The sequence below is a fragment of the Monodelphis domestica genome, chromosome 3 (assembly GCF_027887165.1).
Source record: "Monodelphis domestica isolate mMonDom1 chromosome 3, mMonDom1.pri, whole genome shotgun sequence".
NCBI classification, from domain to species: domain Eukaryota; kingdom Metazoa; phylum Chordata; class Mammalia; order Didelphimorphia; family Didelphidae; genus Monodelphis; species Monodelphis domestica.
This window is the reverse complement of record NC_077229.1, coordinates 300994869-301016922: the sequence shown is the minus strand read 5'-3', so window position 1 is coordinate 301016922 and position 22054 is coordinate 300994869. Positions and strand designations below refer to the sequence as shown.

Below are 22054 nucleotides of genomic sequence, written 5' to 3'. Positions count from 1 at the left end.
CCTTTAATTAGTTAGGTTAAGATAACTTTAGAAAGTATAGGGTTTTAATATCTGTGGTGGGGTAATGGTTGGCGAGTCAATAGGTACTAACCTACAAAAATTTGACTTTGGCCAGGGTAAAACAAAGAGATTTCTAAGTTGACAGTTGGGCTATCTGGGAAGATTCCATTGACCTCCAGCACTTGGTTGCTTCCAAGGTGCTTGCCCTGATTGGCATGGAACTCTGACTCTTGATGGACAGTGAGGGGGTTTAAAAGTTTAAAGGCCACTACCACATGAGCTAGGAAGCCATTTTTTGTTGATTTTTTGTTGTTTTTCTGTTCTTTGGTGTTTATAAATATTAATCAAAGTGGATAATAATAGAATGTATTCTGTGTCATATAGTAACTTTATATACACTATTAATATCATTTTGGGGACATGACCAATGTTGTATTGTTATTTCTATGGGATTATTTCCTATATATTGCTTATGGAATTTTTAACCTATTTCCCCAGTGTTGCTATATGGTTTTAGGATATTAGTGGATGGAGCCTGTGATGTGTGAATCTTAAAATTTCTCAGACTCTACCTTGGAACATTTGGTTAAGGCTATTCCCCATTTTAAACAATGAAGGTACTTGGTCAGGAATGTATTGGGAACTCTGACATTACTCCATCCTACTCAGACAGTGCCTTAGGGGAAGATAAAGTTGTAAACTCCTGATTAAATAATGAAAGTCCCCAACTCATACCTTATAGTAAAGTTAGAACCTTAAGCTAGGTCTATTTTTAGATCTAACACAAAAAGGTGTTAAGTACCTGTAAAGTTAAATTAATCACAAAAAGGTCAAGTAACTTACAAAAGGCAAGCTTAGCAAAGAGGTGTGAAGTACTCAGAACATATAATCTACCCAGAGAAGGTGAGAACTAAAGAGTGGTGAAAACTAAGAATGGGCAGTCCTAGGAAAAGTGTCTACTGTGATTGGTAGATGTGAAAATTTAGGAGAGGTGACACTAGAAAAAATTTTCTTTAAAAGGAAGGAACTTGAGGCCTCTGTAATTAGTTCAGCTTTGGAAGCTGAATTGGAGGTCAGGAGTCAGAGCTGGGTCTCTGAAACTCAGTTCAGGAGTTGAGGATATAATGAAGGACTGGAGTTTTTCTTGGGACAAAATCTTGTGGTGAGTGATTAAAGACTGACTTAGTTTCTTTCTTAAAGAGAAAGGCCTAGGCCCTAGCCTTTTCCTACTATTTCCTCTTACTCTGTCTATTTCCCTTCCCTTAATTCCTTCATTTGTATTAATTAAAAATCTCCATAAAACCCAGCTGACTTGGGTATTTCATATTTGGGAATTATTCCCATGGCAACCACTTATTTTTGATTTAACTCAAGATACTAAAAATTATCTTTACAGTTTTGGCAATTCAAAGTCTTGAAACCCACATTTTCACGGTCACAGATGGTTTTAACTATAAGATCTGTGTTAGCCTATGTACCATTGATTTGTATATGTTTATTTGTATTGTATAAATGTAAATTTGTTTTTTTTTTTTTTGGTGTTGACTATAGATTGAGAGCTATTTTGTTATGGATAACAAAGGATTCTGAGATGAAATAGATGATTATGATAATGAAAGAAAAAATAGAGGCAATGGAGTTATGTATGAAAGAGAGTGTGATTTTAACCAATGATGTTGTGAATGATTTAAAAGATAATGATATTAATAAGGAAAATAATGATGGGAAAATTAAGAAATTGTCTAGATTAGAACGGGAAGAGACAGAATGCAATGAAAATCAAGCATCACCCTTTAAGAGATATCCCTGTTGTGACACAAGATGAGATATAGAAGGGCAAAACTCATAAACTGTTTACACCTGAAGATTTGGAAACCATTAGATGTAGGACCCTGTCCTATTCAGAAGAACCTAATAAAGTAGTAAGAGAATTTCAAAGGGCAATTTCAATATCTTTGACCCTGATTATGGTGATTTTTATTTATTAATGAAGGTGTTATTAACTAAAAGGGAAAGACAAATTCATAGAAGAAACAAAGAATGATCCATTATTGACCCCATGGCCATGAGATTTTCAAGGTTTGGATATGAACTTATTGCTTGATTATGAAATGATGAAATAAGCCAGAAGGTCAATTATGGATGTGATGAAGAGACACACTAAATGCCCTAATGCTTGGTCTAGATTTGAGAATATTAAACAGAAAGTAAACAAGACACTTACAAATTTCCTTGAGAGAATCACAGAAGTGGCTGAAATAGTCTTAGGCCTGGATTTATTAGAAGACACAATTGCACACATTAAGAAGATATTTGTAAAAAATGCATGCCCTAAGATTAAATTATTTTTTAAAAATAATTGCCCTGATTGGGAAGAGATGGGACCAAAAGAATTTAGGAGAAAGGCAACATGTGTGTATGAACAATGATGATAAATATGAAGATACAGATACTGTAATAGAGGATTTGAAAAAGAAATTGAGGGATGCAGAAAATAAAACAAGAGATAGTGAAAAAAAGGAAATTAAGGTAGTGGCAGCTTTAAGATCTGTGCAACCAAGCAACCAATATAAGTCAAGAGAAAGGAGATCTGGACCTCAGAGGTGTTTCTTGTGTAATCATGTTGGACATTTTGTTAGGGAATGTAGGTTCAGAGGGCAATTTTCTAGACAATTAAATAGGAATGGTGGATATAATAGACTAATAATAATAATAATTGAAATAATAATTATCAGAGGAGAAAATGTAAATAATTGCCAAAATGCTTGCTGTCAGGGAGCTCAAGCACCTGATTTGAACACTATGCACAAGTGGGTAAAATCAGTAACAAGACCCAAATACAGTCAAGTAGTGAATGGGCATAAGGGTGATCAGAACAAAGGGGCATCTTCATTATGAAGGTGTACCGGGATGCAAAGCATGCCTTGGGAAGAGTTTCTTTTTGGTGTGAAATATCATTCTCCCTCCAATTAATTTAATAATACCAAACGATAAATCCTTTTTTTTGGTCTAGACCTATTTTTTTCCTTCGGTATTAAAAAGTCTATGTGCAAAAGTTATTCACTGATGCATATTTGTCATTCTTCTGTCACTCACATTCTTAGAGAGTCATTTAGAGGTACTAAGATGTTATTTGACTTGCCTATGTTCACACAGCTAATATGAGGCAGAGGTAGGACCCAAGCCTTCCTGACTAATCCTCCCACCCCCACTATACTACTCTGTTTCTATAGCATGCCGTATAAAAGAAGAGATATTACAAATGTCTTTCAGATTCACTGCAGATTAGGCAAGTTTTTCTTCAATTGTGTTTTAGATGCATAAATATTTTCCATGCAAATCAACAAATAATTATTACCATTTACTATGTCAACATTATTGATTTGTAGCATAAATTGCTAGACTTGGAAGCAAGGAGGCTTGAACAGACTCCTAATTTAATTTCAGACTCATTCAGACAAATTCTCTTCCTTCTGCATACTTATGTATTTAAGAAAAAAGAATGAAATAATGAGACAAAACCATTGTGCTTTATTTTTTAGAGTGTAAATGTTCATATTTTGTTTCCACTTTCCAAAATAAAAATGGAAGCAACCTCAGTTGATACCATTTTTATAAACACAAATACACTATTAACTTAATGCATTCTTTATCCAAACTTTGATATTAAAATAACAATAACTCTTTTCAACAAAAGAATTCTCTAAGCAATGTGTCCCCAGTCGTTTTTGCCCGCACATCTGAGATTGATCTATATCAGGGGAATACTGCTTAGACATTGTGTATACATATATGTATATGCATACCTACATCCTAACGTGAAGGAAAATACCTTTATAATTAGGATCCACATCTACTAAAAGATGGCTATAAAATGTGAATTTGAACCTATCACGTGCCAAGTGGTAATGGCACAAATGTATGCTGCATTCAAAAGTGAGAGTGCCAATGGAGTTAGCAGGTCGCTGCTGGAACAGCTTTTCTTTTTAGGATGGAGAGTAGCCATTGATGTAAGTCACACAAAAAGTCCGAATGTTGCCTTTTCTTTTTTTTTTTTCAGTGATTGTATCAAGTAAATTAGATCAGAAGCCTTCTACAAGGGTAGCCTTTGCCTTTGAGAACATGCTACTATAATTAGAAGAATAAAAATATTATCTTTGTAAAAGAACAAGCCATATTTTCCATCATCTCTCGAAAGAACCCTAAAAGTGATTGGTCACTGCTTTTTGGCTTGTGGTTTTAAAGCCCTCTGTAATAAGAAACAATGTCCATTATTAAAATATGCCTGAGTATTAAGTCAGATGAAGATACTATCATCTCTAAACTTTTTGTCCTTAGATGTGGCCCACGAGTTTATTGTTGTTGTTGATTTTGTTAATGTTAATAATAAATACATTTGAAAATCCTAGGCTTCAATGGATTTCTCAGATAAGGACTGAAGTAAGTCCTTATAAAGAGCAGAGTTCATAAATCGTGGGTATGAGTCTCTGTGCATTAAAGTATAAATTTGAAGTTGTGCATCATCGAATGTATGTTGTGATGGCTCTAGCATGTTCCTGTTAATAACTTCTCTTACTCGAGAATCCAGACTGACCTGTGGATAGAAGCAAAAGATGTCAGCATTATGCTCTGTTCAATTTTTCCATTTCTTATCCTGTCTCCATCCTACCCACTTTCTTCCATTCTCATGTCCTATTTCCATAAAAAAATAAAGAATCCCTCCCCAATATCAGCAATGAAAAAAACTGAAAACATTTTTATTTTCTAAAAAATTATTTTTAATTTTAAAAAAGGAAAAAGGTATAGTGAGCAAAGCACGGTACATAAAGTGCTACATTTGGAGCTATTCCACTTAGAGGTTGATCTTTGACATTTACCAACTTTATGACCATGGGGTTAACCATATTATTTGATCTCTCTCAGATTCTGGAATCTCTTAATACATGCTTCTGAGTAACAGGTTACCATATGTTGGTAAAGGCAGTTTCCACACAGAGGAAATCATAGATCCTTGGCATTTGTGCAGAAGACCAACTTTTCCTTCTTTTGAGGGCCCTGAAAATTTCCTTGGAACACTAGCATTATTAGATTGCTCTCTCTCCAGGTGGCGGCAGAGCAACTGCTTTCTGAACTAGTAGACTGAATATTCCTGCCCTAAAGCTCATAGGCATAGTTACACCAAAGTACTAGAGCCCTGGATATTACTGCCAGAGACTGAAATATTTGGTAGGTTTGACAAGTCTGACTGAATTGCCTTCTGGGTTTCCCTGTTCTCATCTACTTAGCTGACAGCCTGGAGCATTGCATCATAGATAGGATGCCAGGCTTCGAGTCAGGAAGCCCTGGGTTCAAATCCTACTTGGGATACTTACTAGTTCCATAACCCTGGACAACTCACTTAATTTCTCTTGGCTTCAGTTTCTTCTCTCTAAAACGAGAGAGTTCGACTTGGCCTGTAAAGTCCCATCTAGTTCCAAATCTCTGATCCTCTGGTCCATATTCCATAATACAAGCCAAAACTAACAGAAGCCTATGAGAGTTTCCAGTGTAAGCCAAAAGTTAAAAAATAAAATAAGATAAAATGTGCACTTTTGCCAGTTTCTGTGGTGCTCTGCTCCAAAACCAGAAGAAATTTGCAAGAGTAAGTGGTGATCTGTAAAGTAGTTTTATATGCATACACTGTATTTCATATGCAGTAAGGGCCAGTGTAATTATAATTATCTTTACATTTCAAATTATTCTTTTTTTTAACCCTTACTTTCTGTCTTAGAATTGATACTAAATATAAGTTCCAAGGCACAAGAGTGGTAAAGGCTAGGCTCCTGAGGTCAAGTGGCTTGCCCAGGGTCCCAAAGTTAGGAAGTTGGATCAAATTTGAACCCAGGGCTTTCCATCTCCAGGCCTGGCTCTCTAGCAAGGCTCTTTATCTATTCAATTATTTTCGTATTCCTAAAGGAGAACTGTTTCAAAGACAATCACTGCAAAACACATCTTGCCATACTTCTGATTAGTGGATGCCCAGGAGACATCTGGATGTTGGCATTTCAGTGGGGCATGAAGAGACCCCAATGCAGCCAGAAAGCTCAAGGGACTTGAAAGTATGCCATAAAATTGCCTGGAGGAACTGGGGATGTTTGGCTAGTGCAAGAAAAATGTGTTTGGTAGAGAGGAGGGTTTGAAGGCATGTATAAAGCAAGGGATTATATTGGCTCGATGTGGCCTCAAAGAGTTAATGCTGGTGGCTAAAAATGATAGGGAAGGAGATTTTGGTAAAATCAGTCAGCAAGCATTTATTAAGTGCTTGTTATGGGCAACTGGGTGGATTGAGTGCCAGCTTTGATTCATCTCCCTGAATTCACAGCAATCCTCAGACACTTCCTAGCTGTGTGACCCTGGGCAAGTCACTTCAACCCTTTTCATCTCAGTTTTTCATGTGTAAATTAATCTGGAGAAGGAAATGGCAAACCATTCTGGAATATTTGCCAAGAAAACCCCAAACAGGGTCACAAAAATTTGGACTCAACTGAAACAACTGAACAACAACAAAATATGCTAGATGCTAGAGATATCATCCTAAACTAGTCCCTTCCTGAATTACATTTTACTAGAAGGGTACAGAATTATTAAAGAAATACTATAATATGTATACTACACTGACAAATATACATATATGATATACATAACATTTAAATAAACAAATATATTTATATGTGTGTTATATTTATGTGTGTATATAATGATTTGAGAGGGACACTCAATTCAAGAGAAATTAGGAAAAGCTTCTTGAAGTAGGTAGCATGTCAGGTGAACCTTCAAAGGAAATAAGGATTTCAAGAGGAGGAAGAGGTAAGGAGAGAGAGCATTCCAGGCACGGGAGACAAGTGTAAGAGAAGAGAGATTCTGCATTTAGGAGAGAGACCAGTTTCTTAGAGGGACCAGCTGAAGTGAGAATGGAGGAGGGGCAAAGAAAAAACTGAGAATTCTAAGGAAGGATCAGAAGCTTGAAATCCAACTGACAGCTCACTGCCATCTGGGAGTCAGAGGAGAAAGGCATATTCCCTGAAGCTGAGAAGAAGCCCATTTCTTTGAAGATTTACTATCTCTTCTGAAACCTTGGAACACCTCCACTCAGACTCTCAGCTACAGCAGTTTAAACTGTAAAAAAAAAAATCCTCAAGAGGGATTGTGGATTTAGACTTGAACAGGGTCGTCCAGACCCTTTCCTGAGATCTCTCTCTGTCTCTGTCTGTCTGTCTGTCTCCTTGGCCCCCCCATCCCCCACTTCATTACTTGTCCCTGGACTCATACTTTTTCAAGGTCTAGCTAGTTTGAGAATAGGGGCAAGAAAGCAGTTGGCAAAAAGGGAGAGGTCAGGGCTGAGAAGCCTGTGACCTCTAGACTCTGGGGGGGGGGGCACCTGTAAGAGGAGAAAATATGTAGGGCTTCCCTTTTACCCACTTTCCTGCCTCATATTCTTGCCATCCCCTTCCTACTTTAACCTCAGTCAATTATTTGACATTTAGGATTTTGGGTTTGGGCCTGTCTCTAAATAACATAGCTAAGGGGATCAAAGATTTGGGAGAGTCACACCTCTCACCAAGAGAGGGCTGACTTCCATCTCCAGTGATGCAAGATTATTTGACCAGGAAACTGACATCTTTCCTTGGCAGCTGACCACTTCTAAGCCCCTGAGAGGGCTGATAATTAATGTCCCTTTGGGAAGCAGAGGCATAAGAGATCATCTCCTGCCTTTCAAAGACAGATTGGGGGGGGGGGGGGCAGCTGGGTGGCTCAGTGGACATGTCCTAGGAACAAGCCAGTCCTGTGTCATTAGCCTAGAGACACCAGAGCCATGTTGTGGGGGAGGTGTATGATTGATTTAGCCATTTTTTAGTCAACCCCACTCACCACCATCAATGCTGATTCTACATCAGAGAGAGGGAGCCTCCAAAGCCCACGCCCTTTATCCTCTGTCTACAGGAAGTACGTAATGACAGGAAGTCAGTGGGCTCTTGGGATATGCAGTTCTTTTTTAGGGTAACAGATTTTCAATCATACATTGGTCAGTGTCTGGAAGATTATAACAGACCTGCTGGAGGGTGGCAAGGGTGTTAAGAGAGAATTCTTCATGAGAAATCTTCAGCAGAGCCTTTCCCATTTATCTAGGATGTGCAAAGGAGAGTCTCATTTCCATTCTCCATCATATTAAATGGCCTCTGAGGTCTCTTCCAAATCTGTAGATTTACTTATGATGCATGGAGAGAGACAGAAACAGAAAGTGCCTTTTTTTAAAAAAAGTTTTCAGGCAACCAATACTTTAATTGTGAGGCACAAAGAATTCAAGGGGAAGCCTATGAGAAAAGGAGGAAGGGTGGAAACTGGAAATTCAGGCTGAGCAGCCAAATACCAAATTTTGGAGTAGGGAAAAGAAGAGCCAGTTGGAAGGCAAGGAAGATCTGAAGAAACTCAACAGGGAAGGATCATTGTCATGACAGACCATGGGTTAACAGCCACAGTAATTTTCTTGCTACAGACAGCACTTTAACAGGAAAGAAATGAATCCAACTGAAATCACCTCTAGAGAAAGGTGAAAAAAATGCAGCTAAGGTAACACAGAGAGATGGAGAAAGGGAAGAAGAGACAGATAGAGATAGAGAGATGGAGAGAGATAGACAGGGCAAAAGAGAGAGACAGAGGGAGACAGAAAAAGAGAGCATTTGGAACTCTAAAATTTTTAAAAAGTTAAAAATTATTTTATGTGTAATTTAGAAAAATAAAATTAAAAATTAAAAAATGATATTATGAGGCTATAATACAGTGAGCATATGTCCTTATGAAACACAGATTTTAATCCTGGTTTACACACTTACTAGTATTGTGACCATGAGCAAATCAGGCAATCTCTCTGAGCTTCAGTTTCCTTATTTGTAAAAATGAAGATGATTTTCATAATACATAGGTATGTAAGAAAGGTGCTTTATAAAACCCAACTCCAATGTACATAAGAATTATCATTATTATAATAAAGTGAAAAATATATATATATACATATATATATACATATATATATATATATATATATATATATATATCCTGGGTGTCAGATCTCCTTGACAAGTTGACTTCCTCATTCATAAAATTAGTGGGGAGGACGGGGCAGCTGGGTGGCTCAGTACATGGAGAGCCAGGCCTCTAGACTGGAGGTCTTGAGTGCAAATCTGGCCTCAGACACTTCCTAGCTGTGTGACGCTGGGCAAGTCCCTTGCTGCTCTTATGCCTTGGAATCGATATACAATACTGATTCTGAGATGGAAGGTAAGGGTTTACAAAAAAGGAATGAGGAAGAGACCCTTGTTCTAGCTTTGGTGAAATAATCTTAATAGGGAATGAAAAGGCTTTGCCCTAGACCAGTGATGGCAAATCTTTTAGAACCTTTTAGAGACAACATGCCTTGTTGTGCTGGGGGTGGGGAGTAAGTACAGTGGGAGGGAGATGGGGAGAAGGGAGAGTAAAGCAGCTCTATCAGAGTCCCTCTGCCTTTCTGGTGACTAACTCCACAGGGATGCCACACGTGCCCACAGAGAGGTTTCTGTGTGCCGTCTTTGGCACGCAGGCTGTAGGGTTGCCCTCATGGCTCCAGATGCGAGTTGGCCCATTGACATCACAGTAAGGATAGTGAGTCTCCGAGGCGAATCCTGCCCCTGAGCTATGAAGTTAAATCAGGCCTTAGAAAGGCAAAGCTGGCACTGAGAGAAACAGAGCTAAAGCAAAGGAACCAAAGAAAGCCTGCCATCCCTCCAGGTTCTTGGGCTCGGGAGAAGGCGTTGGATGGTTCTGCAACCTGGGGCAGGAGCAGATCATTGCCTCTCTGAAGTTCAGGGAAACTCAGTATTCCAGCTCGAGCTGTTCTTCAGCTTAGTAGATAGATGGCTAGACTTGCTAAGAGAGACAGTGTGGAATGCTGGGAAAGCATGTCACTAGGCTCAGAAAACTCGGGCCCAGCTCTTGGCTCTGCCACTAACTGGGTGATCTTGAGGCGAGTCATCTAACCTCTGTAGGCTTGAGCTTTCTCCTCTGTAAAGTAAAGGGATTGTCCAGAATGGCTTCCCTGGTCCCCTCTGGCTCTACCTCCGATGGTCTGAGATTGAATCCTGCTTCAGACACTGCCTAACTGTCTGACCCTGGGCAAGTTCCTTTACCTGTTTCCCTCAGTTTCCTCAGCTGTAAAATGGGAATAATAATAGTACTTACTTCCTAGGGTTGTTGTGAAGATCAAATGAAGAAAAAATTATAAAGTGTTTTACATACTTTAAAGTATTATACAGTATTAACTGTGGAGATGGTGTGATATAATGGAAGACCTCAGACAGTCACTCCCTCCTTCATTTCTTTTCCAGCTCTGCTCCTGACCCTCTAGTCTTTACCATTCCCCTATCCCTTTTATGTATTGTCCTGCCCCAGTAGAATATAAGCTCCTTAAGAGCATAAAATCTCTCTCTTTTTTGCTTGTTTTTGTATTCCCAGGGTGGGCAGCCAGGTCAGGGGCCTAGGGTCAGGAAGACTCATTTTCCTGAGTTCAAATCCATCCTCAGACACTTATTAGCTGTGTGACCTTGAGCAAGTCCCTAAACCCTGTTTGCCTCAGTTTCCTCAACTATAAAATGATCTGGAGAAGGAAATGGCCAACAATTGCAGTATCTCTGCCAAGAAAAGCCCAGATTGGGTCATGAAGAGTCAGACACAACTGAAATGGCCAACACATGTATTCCCAGGATGAAACATGGCACCTCACATGTAGTAAGCACTTAATAAGGGCTTGTGGCTGTTGCCTCAGATTTCTCATCTGAAAAATGGGGATGAGGGATTGGACTTGATAACCTCTAAGACCCCTCCAAACTCTGATTCTGTGGTCCTGTGTCCATCTAGCCCAACCCATACATTAACAGGAATTTCTTTTAAAACACATCTGATATTTATCTGGCCTTTGAAGAGCAAAAGGAAAACCCCCTCCTTCGCAATGTAGCTTATTTAACGTCTGGAGTATTCTCATGGTTGGGAATTTTTTCCTTACATGGAGCCTAAATTTGTTGATTTTGAACTTCTTTCTCTTGCTCCCGGTTCTGCTCTCTGGCTTGAAGCAGAAGTCTAATTCTTTTCCCATGTTTCTCCATTTGGAATTATTGTGTTCTGTGGTGTGTTACCTTTCTAGAGTTTTTGACGAGGTGAAGAAATTCTACATCTACATTAGAACCCTAGACACAGAGAAAGAATTCTTGGACAATGCTCCTTCATTGATGAAATCGGAGCAATGGCTGATGACCCATAAGGGACACAACCACTCTGGTGCTGTTATTCTCTGTGGACTGTGCTCTTATGGTAGAAAGAGATTGACTAGAAGGAATTCAAGTGCTTTTCCCTTTCGGGATAGTTCTCATCCCTAGGCTCATACTATAAATATGGAAGAGGATATGGATCCCTGAGGGGGGGTGGGGTCCACTAGGAGATAGGAATTTTGTTTTGTCTCTCTTTAGCAAAAAGCCCAGATCTTTCTCCCAACCTCAGGGTAGCACCATAAATGTGATGAACTGTTGAACAGGGAAAGAGAGTTATCTTGTTTGGTTGAGTCTTTTGTGTTTTTTATTTTTCTTTTGGCTAAAATAAAGCCTGCTTTATATTATATTTCATGTATAGTTAGCCTGATTGCTTTTATGTGTGTAAAGGAAAACTGAATCAAGCTTTGGCCTTTCTGCCACTGAGGTGGAACAAATAGCAGTTGGAATGTTAGAGTGAAGATTGATGGGCAGCAATGACAGTTGGTGGGGGGAGGGGTGACTTGGAGAATGACAGTTGCTCTCGAGTGGGGACTCTCTTTCCTGGCCCTTGGACTGGAAGAAGCGCTCTCTCCCTATATCTGGATAGAAGTACCTTTATTTCCGGATTTTTCCCAGTGTCTTCTACCTGGATTCCTGTGGATCATGTCATCGAACAAAAAGATTTAAGGGGAGTGGTTTGAACTGTAAGGCCAGTCTTTAGGGGTGTTAGCCCTAAGAGAAAGGCCCAACCAGCTCTAAAGATCAGGACCTTTTCTTCCTCTTGCTGTCTACTGCTAAAGACCTTGAACTTAAGAAAGCTAGCACAGATATAGCATAGATAGCAATAAAAGAAACCTTCTACCAGCCTGTGAGGCCTGGTCTTAGCTCAAAAGCTGAGAGACCCTCAAACCTAATCTGGGGAAAAGTATAAGGAAATCCCTCTTCCCTCTACCCTGATACCTTTCCAGTTTGAACTTGATATTAATTTCATCTTGAGTTAAATAACCTGCAGTTAGATAAGAGGACTATCATTTCAGGGGGACATAGAGGGAGCAGAACCTAAGGACAGCTGTTCAACAATAAACAGTCCTTATTGGAACCCTGCTGGGTGACCTTGGTCCAGGGGGAGGCTTGTCCCTCAGGAGGGTCCTGCTCTGGGGTATCTTCAACATCAATCAATAGAGAAGACATTCCCTTAGGCTATCATAGGGCCCATTTCTCAGGAACCCCATTTTTTCAAAGAGTCTCTCAGCAGGGGGTATCTCTCTCCTTTGACCTCACTAGCAGCCATATCCCCTCTATCCCTTCAACTCCTTCATTCCCTGTTACAAAACCTTCCTTATCCCCTGTACTTCTTCAATTCTCCACAATTCCTTTAACTATTACATATGAAAGCTGAGGCCTAGATATGAGCCAAATTCTTATGTTCCCACGACTCCTAGTGGTATATATGTATTTAAGCTATGGACCTGGGAGAAGTCACCAAGCTTTTGTTCTGGGTCATGGGTTACACATAGATTTTATAGCAATGTTTGAGGAACTTTAAAAGGAAAAGGGAGCCATGGAGAGAGGAGGCATTCATCAGAGTATGTAGAGAAGGCAGTGGGGTAGGCAGGAGCCCATCTGAAGCATTTAGGATCATAGATTTAGAGCTGGAAAGGAACTTAGTTATCTAGTCCGTTCCCCTCTTTTTACCTTCAACTGAACCCCAGAGAAATCAAGTAACTGGCTTAAGTTACTTACATAATCTTTTACATAATGATTTCAGTTTTCTAAAATGCTTTACAATCACTTTCCCATTTGATCTTCACCATAAGCCTATAGGGTAGGTGCTATTACTATCCATTTTACACATGAAGAAATTGAGGCTTAGAGAAATTAAATTGACTCGCCTAGAGTCACATAGCTATTAAGTAGGCAGAATTCCAACTCAGTCCTTTGTTCTTTCCACCAAAAATGATGAAATACTTTTCAAGCTTGTATCTTTGAGAAAAGATGTTTATATTTGGAAAGATAAAATTTTATTCATAATAAATAATGAAGCAATTAATTTATTAATAAATAATGATAAAATCAAATATTTGTAATCATGTTCTTGGCAGTCTAATGCCAAGAAATGACTCCAGTATTATAAACCTGTTTTTTAAAAAACAACCACCATCTCCAAACAGGAAACAGCAAATGGTAACCATTTTTGACAATCAGAAAATGCACACTCAAAAAATCTTACATTTATATTGTGCTTCAAAGTTTATAAAATTCCCTCCTATGTGGAAGGTAGCGCAAGTATCATAACTATCACTTTACAAATGAGAAGGCTGAAACAAATTTAAAATGACTGGCCCTAGGTTTCACAGGTAGTGAGTCTTCAAACTAGAATTAGAATTTGGAATGTCTAATTCTTCAGTATGGTCCTTTCTCACTAGGCTATGCTACTTCTCAATGGAAAAATGATGTGGCAGTAACATATTGAAGATAAAATCATGTGTAAATTGTAAAACATAATAGTGCAATTCTATAATGGCTCTCATATTAAAAATCTCTAACAAAAATATTATAGCAATATTCTCATAATTGTGATAACATTACAAATTGTCAATAATTCTTCAGGAAAATCTTTATGGAATTATGGTCTTTCCATAGAAAATGTAATTTTCAGGATTAAAGTTTCTACATACAATGCCAAAGTGAAAATGACCTTTGGAATAAAAGAAAACATTTTTTTTAGTGCCATATCAGTAGGAAAGAGAGAATTTGGGGCTTAGTAGTTCTTTGTTCTAGTAGTAAGGCAAGTGCACTAAGACTGGATGTTCACACTAAGTCTGCCAACAGTATGAAGCCTCAGGGACAAGAGAACCACCAGACTGCATAAGAGAAAGTGAATCATCCTAGGTCAGAAATTTCTATGCTAATTCCAATGAGATTGGACTCTTGAGTGGCCATTATATCTAATGGGGTGGGGGGAGGGGGACAGACACAGAGACAGAGACAGAGAGATAAGGAGAGAGAGGGAGGAAAGGAGGGAAGAGAAAAGGGAGAAAGAGAGAAGGAGGAAGGGAGATAGAAGAAAGAAAGGGAAAGAAGGAAGGAGAGAAAGAAGAGAAGAAAGGAAGAAAGAAGGTTAGAATGAATTTACTCAGACTTAAAGACAGAAATTGTAAATATACTCCAAAATACTGGACTGAGGTGTAGGATTGGACTTCTAAAGCCAGAATATTAGAAGTGTTTGTGCCTAAACAACTGAAGGGAATGATGTTATCAAATTGATACCTTTGAGTTAAACTAATGGAAATAGTCTAGGGAATTGTTTCCTACCTCTTTAGGAGAAAGAATGGAAATATAATCTTCATATATCAATCTTGCTTTCTCTTCTATAACGCCTTTGTTGGCCTCCTGTTTCAGTTCCTCACAGGCCATCCAAAAGAGCATATTTTCTTCACTGAATTCTGTTCGGAGAAATTCACGAAAAATATTTCTTCCTGCTGGAGTGATCATTAACTTGTCAAAGGACTGAGCCCAGGCATTCACTTCTTCCAGAGTAGGAGTAGGGCTTAGGAGAGACCCCCCCAAAAAAGGAGAGAGGAGGAGAAATTAGTAATTGTCAATCTTAATTCTACTGTTAAAAACAGTCTCCACCCCTTTCTTCCTTCTAACAGAAAGAAAATATTTGTGCATAAGAAGGAAAAAATCTATTAACAGGAAATTCTCTCATCCTTGGGCAATCAGTGTGCCTTAATATGTTGTTTCCTTAGCATCTGAATTAGCTGAATTTAGGTATGGCTAAAAGGTCTACAATCCGAAGTTGCTGGATTATTGTTCAGAAATGGATGTTTTGAGCATTAAGTACAACCTTAAAAAAAAGGGAAATGAATCTGGTAGTTTTATATATCATACATTTCTAGTTACTTTTACTTTTTCTCATTCATTCTACTTCTCATATATTTGTGAACACAAAAGCAAATAGTATCTTAGTCTCATATCTGAAACAAACTTTACCTTTATATATGAAACTATAATTTTTAACAAACGTTCTATTGGCTCTCTTGAAATGTTCCCCCCCCCCCACTATCCCTACATTTGAGACTGCTATAATTGGAATTTGGCACCTAAGAAGTGCCATGGATAGAATATTGGATTTGCCATCAAGAAGCAATGATTTTGAATCCTGCCTCAGACACTTAGTAGCCATGTAGTCCTTGATTACCCATAACTTCTCCTAGCCTCACTTTGCTCATCTGTAAAAGCTCACTTCCTAAGGTTGTTTGTGAAGATCAATATGAAACATGAAATAAATTAGCTATTACATTTGATGTCAGTATAAATTTAGTGTAATTAGAATTTTGTACTCCAGGACTCTGTTTCCCAGAACCCCACTTTTTCCTTATGTTACATCTTTACATTTTGGAGATAAAGTTTCTATAACCCCGTCCCTCTCTCTTCTCTCACCAACATGGTTGGGAACTCTACTTCAAGTGATTATTAGTAAATCTTATAAAATATAGCACTTGGAGTTATTTGGATATTAACTTTAATCTTATAATTTGCTGCTAAGGAAAAAAATCACTTTTGCATCATAGGACAGAAATGTCAATTATTTTGAAAGCCAGATATTTTTTTCCACTCAATAGGTTTGCAGATGCTGAGAATAAAATCTAGTCAAGAATAAACTTTGTAGAATATTCAGAATCCAGGGGCTAGAAGAGAGTGAGACTGGACACCAGGGTAGAGAAGAGATCACAAGAAGAGAAAAGATCTCAATTAATGCATGGTACATGAACAAGTGCCATCTGACAATTCTGTGGCTCATTCCCCAGATCTGGGTCACAGATCCAGGGCAGAAAGGATGGGAACGGTCCCAGAGGAGTGGTTGCTAGTAAGTCTCTGGTTATATACTGAATAAGGAATAAATTCTAAAAGCAAACAGTAGCTGTGTGGCTCTGATCCCAATAGTAGAGTGAAGAATTGTCTTTACACTATAGACCAGGTATAAACAGATAGTGGAATTTCTAAAAAAGAAGTCCCAGTCTGGAGGGGAGTCTGGAGTTCAGTTGATCTGAACCCCGTCTCAGCAGGCTTATAATGGCTAAGCCTAAAAGCAGTATACTTAAACTCCCAACCAGGAACAAGCCAACAGACCCAAACCTGGTTCAGAGACTTGCTGAGTTCAGACTAGGAGGGCAGGGAACAGATGCCATTGTAGATCATAACACTTTAGGAGTGCTGAAAACTTGTAGGTTCTTAGCATGAGTTGTGAAAGTACCCCCATTCCATAGAAGTGCACAAAGACCAGCATTAACAAAAATTCAAACTAAAGAAGTAGGCTGAAAGAAGAAATAAATAAAGAATCCTGCCATAAAGAGCTATTGTGATGACAGAGATGCACAAGAACAAATCCAGATGAAGAGAATATCTCAAAAATATCTAGAAGAATAGCCTGAAAAAAAGTGTAGCTTGGACAGAAATCTAACAAGAATTCCTGGAAGAATGAAAGTAAGAGCAAAAAAAAGATGTTAGATTAAAAATAGTTTTGAGTGTTAAATAGTTGTAGATAAGAGAGTGGGAGCCATAAACTGTGATAATTAAAATGTTTGGGGAGCAAGGGAAATATATAACAATTATGACCGCTTGAAATATGTTTTCTACTGTGTCTTGGTTTTATATAAATATAAGATGGTCGCCAGGGAATATATTCCCAATTTATGAATATGCCCAAGCCAACTGGGTTTTATAGAGAAATTTAATTTATAATACACTGATTAATCAATAGAAAAAGAGAGAAAGTAAGAAAGGAATAAGAATGAATAAATCAGTCAGTTGGTTTTATCACTCACCCAAGATCTCTCTAGGTAAGGCTTCTCATGCCAACCTCAGGCTCCACCTTCAAGAGAGCCTCCTTTCAAGAAATGTTTCCAGAGAATTCTCCTTCAGAGTCAGCCTTCTCTCCTGGTCCTCCCAGAGAGCAACCTCCTCAGTCCTCCTTAAGAGCCACCTCACTCAGAGCAAAACCTCTTCAGAGCAAAACCTCTCAGAGCAAAAAACTCCTCCTCCCTCTGTCCTCAGACCCCGCTATATTTAAGGAAACCATCTAAGTTCCCTCCCCTCAGTTTTCACATCTACCAATCCCTGTCAATGTCTCCCCTGTGCCAATGGTGGCTCTAGTTTAACCCAGGACCACCCAGAGGTCTGTGGCTTTGCACATGTCTGTTGTAGGTCATATTCTCAAATAATTAAATCTTGATCTTGCTGCAGTCCTTCCTAAATCCTGTTACTCTAAGTAGGGTGCAGATTGTATTTTCCAAGACCTGGTTCTGTCATTCCAAGTATCTCTATTGTATCAATTCTAAAATCAATCATGACTCAAAGAACTTCCTGTTCTATGCTTAAGCATAGGTCAAAGCCCTTTCCATTGTTCAGCAAAAGGTTTCTGTCGTAAAGCAGTCCCAAGTAGGGAGGAGAAGGATCCTCCCATGCCAAGGGGGTTCACATTCCAATAGAGTTCTTACTATCAGTAGGAAATTTTTTCCAAGTATGAAACTTTCCAATGGTGAAATTTCCAACATTCACAAGTCTAAGAAATTTCAAGGTTTACAAAGAACTGATTTTAAAAATCAAATGAGAATAGGAAAAATTGGGGAAAGAAAGGAGAGTAATGGAAGAAATATAAGAAAAGTGTATTGACAATTTAGAACAAGAGGTACAAAAACCTTCCCCAAGAAATTAACTCCTTGAAAATTAGAATTAACAACCTGGAATCCAATGATTCCATGAAACACGAAGAAATAAAAAAATAGAGTCAAAAGACTCAAAAAAAACAAAAGAAACTATGTGGTATCTTATAGCAAAAACTACTGATTAGGAAAATAGATCATTAAGAAGAAATAACTTAAAAATTATTGGATTACTTAAAAAGAGCCTAGACAACATGTTTCAAAAAATTCAGAAAACTACCCAGATCTCTTAGAAACATAGGGTAAAGTAGAAATGGAATGGATCAATCAATTACCTCCTGAAGGAAACCCTCAAAATGAAAACTCCCAGGAATATTATAGTCACAATATAGAGCTCTCAAGTCAAATAAAAAATACTGCAAGCAGGATGATATGAGATTTAGCAGTCATCAATTTGAAGGAACAGATATCTTGGGAGGAAAAAAATATATGTATGCATATATGTATAATTTTTAAACCCTTACCTTCTGTTTTAGAATTAATATTAAATATTGATTTCAAGACAGAAAAGCATTAAGGACTAGGCCATTGGGGTTGAGTGACTTGCCCAATTCAGACAACTAGGAAGTATCTCAGGTCAAATTTGAACCCAGGACCTCCCATCACTAGGCCAGGCTCTCTCTGTCCATTGAGTTACCTAGCTTTCCTGTTGGAATAAAATAATGGAGAAAGTAAAAGAGCTAGGCTTATAACCAAAAATAATTTATTCTACAAAACTAAATATATCTCTCAGGGGAAAAGAGTAGATCTTTAATGAGATAGAGAACTTTTAAAAATTCCTGATGAAAAATCAGAGCTAAGTAGAAAATTTGACATACAAACATAGGAAAAAAGAAAAACACAGAGAGTGATTATAAGAGACTAGATAGGGTTAAACTATTTACATTCTTATGTGGGGAAATGACATATGCAGGATCTTAGACTTCTATCAGCATCAAAGGTCATATAAGGAATCTAATTAAACTAATAAAGCCCTGGGAATAATTCTGTTATGTTTTGATGATCTTAAAAGAAGAATGAAAAGTGTAGGGAATAGGAATATCCTGGAAGAGGGAGGAAAGGAAAGGAAGAATGGGGGAAATTACCTCACATAAATGAGGTGAGCAAGTAGCAGTCTATACAACAAGGAAGAGGGAATGGAGAGGAACAGGCAACACTTGAATATCATTCTCATCTGAATTGGTAACAGGAGGGAAGAAATTTCACAAGTTTACACACATACAGAGCTGGTAAAAAGAAATACATTTTACTCACAGGGAAAGGAAGTAAAGGAAGAAGGGAGAATTAAAAGGAAGGTAGATTAAGATTGGGATTAGTCAGAAGTAAAACAATGTCTTAAAGAGGGTCAGGAAAGATAAAACAAAAATGTATAAGAGAATAAAATGGAGAGAAACAAAAAGTTAGTAATTATAACTGTCAATGTGAATGGGATGAACTCATCCATAAAACTGAAGAGGATTAGAAACCAGAATCCAACAATACATTGTTTATTTAAAAAACAAATACACTTGAAATGGACAGATACATACAGAATTACAACGTGAGACTGGGGCTGAATTTATTATGTTTCAGCTGAATTTTTAAAAAGCAAGCATAGAAATCATTATCTTAGACCAAGCAAAAGCAAAAATAGGCCCAAATTAAAAGCAATAAACAAGGAAATCACATTTTCCTAAAAGATATCACAGACATGAATTAATATCAACACTAAACATATATACATATACATACATATATATATATATATATATATATATATACCAATAGGATAACATTTAAATTCTTTAAGGAAAAGTTAAATGGATTATAGGAGGAAATAGAGAGCAAAACTATAATAATGGAGGACCTCTACTCCTCTCAGACCAAGATAAGTCTAATAAAAAATAAAAATAAAAAAGAGGTAGGATAGAATTTTAGAATGGTTACATATAATAGATCTTTGGAGAATATTGAATGAGAATTGAAAGGAGTGTACTTATTCTTAGCTGTGTATGGCACCTTCACAAAAATCAACTATGTATTCAGGCATAAAAGTCTCACAAATAAATGGAGAAGAGAAGAATATTATAGTCAATATCCATATATAAAAATAAATCAAATCCAATAAAAGCAAAGATTAAAAATGAATGACCAAATAAATAGTCCACAGGACTTGGAGGCAGCTGTGTAGGCCACACAACCTCATCTTCAGAACCTGACTGAGGAAGACTGTGGAGCCTGTATACACTGACTACCTACCCTATAAAACTGTGGTTACAGAGGAGGAGGAACAAATACACACAAGTGAGTGAGCCCTGAGAGAATGGAGTTCCTGATTACTGCTCCAGGACAGAGGGGTAAGAAGAATCTTACAGATTCTAAAGAAACCATAGCAGGTGTTGAAAGTGATTGGTATTACTGGGGACTCTGCAATATAAAATTAAAAGAACCAAGAGATCAAGGATCTTCAGAGAACTCAGGAAATAATCACAACAGCAACGAACTAAACTTTGAGACATTATCCCATGATTGTGGCTCCCAGATAAAGGGGTAAGAATATGCTTAGAGTCTCTGAAGAAACTGTATGGGGGTAAAAGTGTTGAAAGTGATAGCATTGCTGGGGACCCTGAAACATAGAAATTAAAAGAACCAAAAGATCAGGCGCCTTCAGAGAACTCAGGAAATAACAACAACAATAAAAAATTAAGGCTTGAGATGGTATCTGTCACACACAGGGAGAAGAACCTGACACTTGCATGAAATTATCAATTAAGAAATAGGATGCTAACAATGAAAAGTGAATGAACAAAAAAATTAGTCTAATCACAGCTTCTTTGGAAATAAAAAGGATCAGAGTTAAAATTCAGAAAATAGTGAAATTAAAGCATCCATGTCTAAAACTTTAAAGAATAATGTAATATGGACACAAGTCCAAAAAGAGTTGTTGGAAGAGCTTCAAAGGACTTAAAAAACCAAATGAGAGAGGTTGAGGAAAAATTAGAAAAAAGTAAAAACAATGCAAGAAAATATATAAACTTTTTAAAGAAAGCTCAACCAATTGGAAAAAGAAATTTTAAAAATCATCAAGGAAAATAGTTCATTAAAAATTGGAACTGGGCAAGAGGAAGCTGATAATTTCTCAAGACAAGAAGAAATAAAAAAAACTAAATTTTAAAAATTGAAGGAGATAGGAAACATCTTATTATAAAAGCAACTGACCTGGAAAACTAATTAAAAAGAGACAATATAAGAATTCTTGAACTACCTGAAAGCTATGATTTTTTAAAAGGGTTTAAACACTATCCTTCAAGAAATTATTAAAGAAAATTGCCTTGAAGCTTTGGAATTAGAAGTTAAAGTAGAACTGGAAAGAATTCATCCATCAGCACCTATTACGAGATCCCTAGAGGAAAATTCACAGGAACATTATACCTAAGTTTTTTAACTTACAGATTAAAGAGATGACCACAAGGAACTAAAAAGAAATAATTTAAATACTGTGGAAATACAAGGATAACACAAGATTTAACAGCTTCTATATTAAAACAACAAAAGATTTTCAATACAACATTTTGAAGAGCAAAGAATCTGGGTTTACCCAAGAATAACTTACCCAGCAAAGAAGAATCACCATGCAAGAAAAGTAGTGGTTGTTTAAGGAAGAAGATACTTTCAAATATTCTTGAAGAGTAGATTAGAATAGAAAATTTTATATGCAGAAGAAACATATGAAGATAACATGAAAGACCAATTTATAGGATTTTATAAAGTCAAAATGTTGACTTGTCATATGGCAAAATTCTATGTTTAAAATTTAAGAATGATATAATTATTTGGATGGCTTGAAGGAGCTTTTGAAGGAGATAGAAGCTTCAGTGTTGAATTAGATATAAAAGGATGAGTTTAAAAATTAAGTAAAATTGGATGGAGAAGGATAAATTGGAATAATCATCCCATATAAAAGAAGCATTAATGAAAAAATGAAGAAGTGAAGAAGATAAGGAGATGGTAATGCTATTACCTTATCCTCACTGG

The 22054-nt window shown here is 37.4% G+C and overlaps 1 protein-coding gene across 2 annotated transcripts in view; it reads right to left on the bottom strand.

Moving 5' to 3' along the window:
* Window positions 1-3508: 3508 nt before the first annotated feature.
* RGS20 (regulator of G protein signaling 20) overlaps window positions 3509-22054 on the bottom strand; it is a 105640-nt gene continuing 87094 nt past the window's right edge. For both annotated transcript variants that reach the window (XM_056823920.1, XM_007487125.3), the window contains exons 4-5: window positions 14628-14862; window positions 3509-4594 (exon numbers count right to left, since the gene is read on the bottom strand). In XM_056823920.1, coding sequence (XP_056679898.1) covers window positions 4406-4594; window positions 14628-14862 — 424 coding nt within the window. In that variant the 3' untranslated portion in view covers window positions 3509-4405. The remainder of the gene's footprint in view (window positions 4595-14627; window positions 14863-22054) is intronic.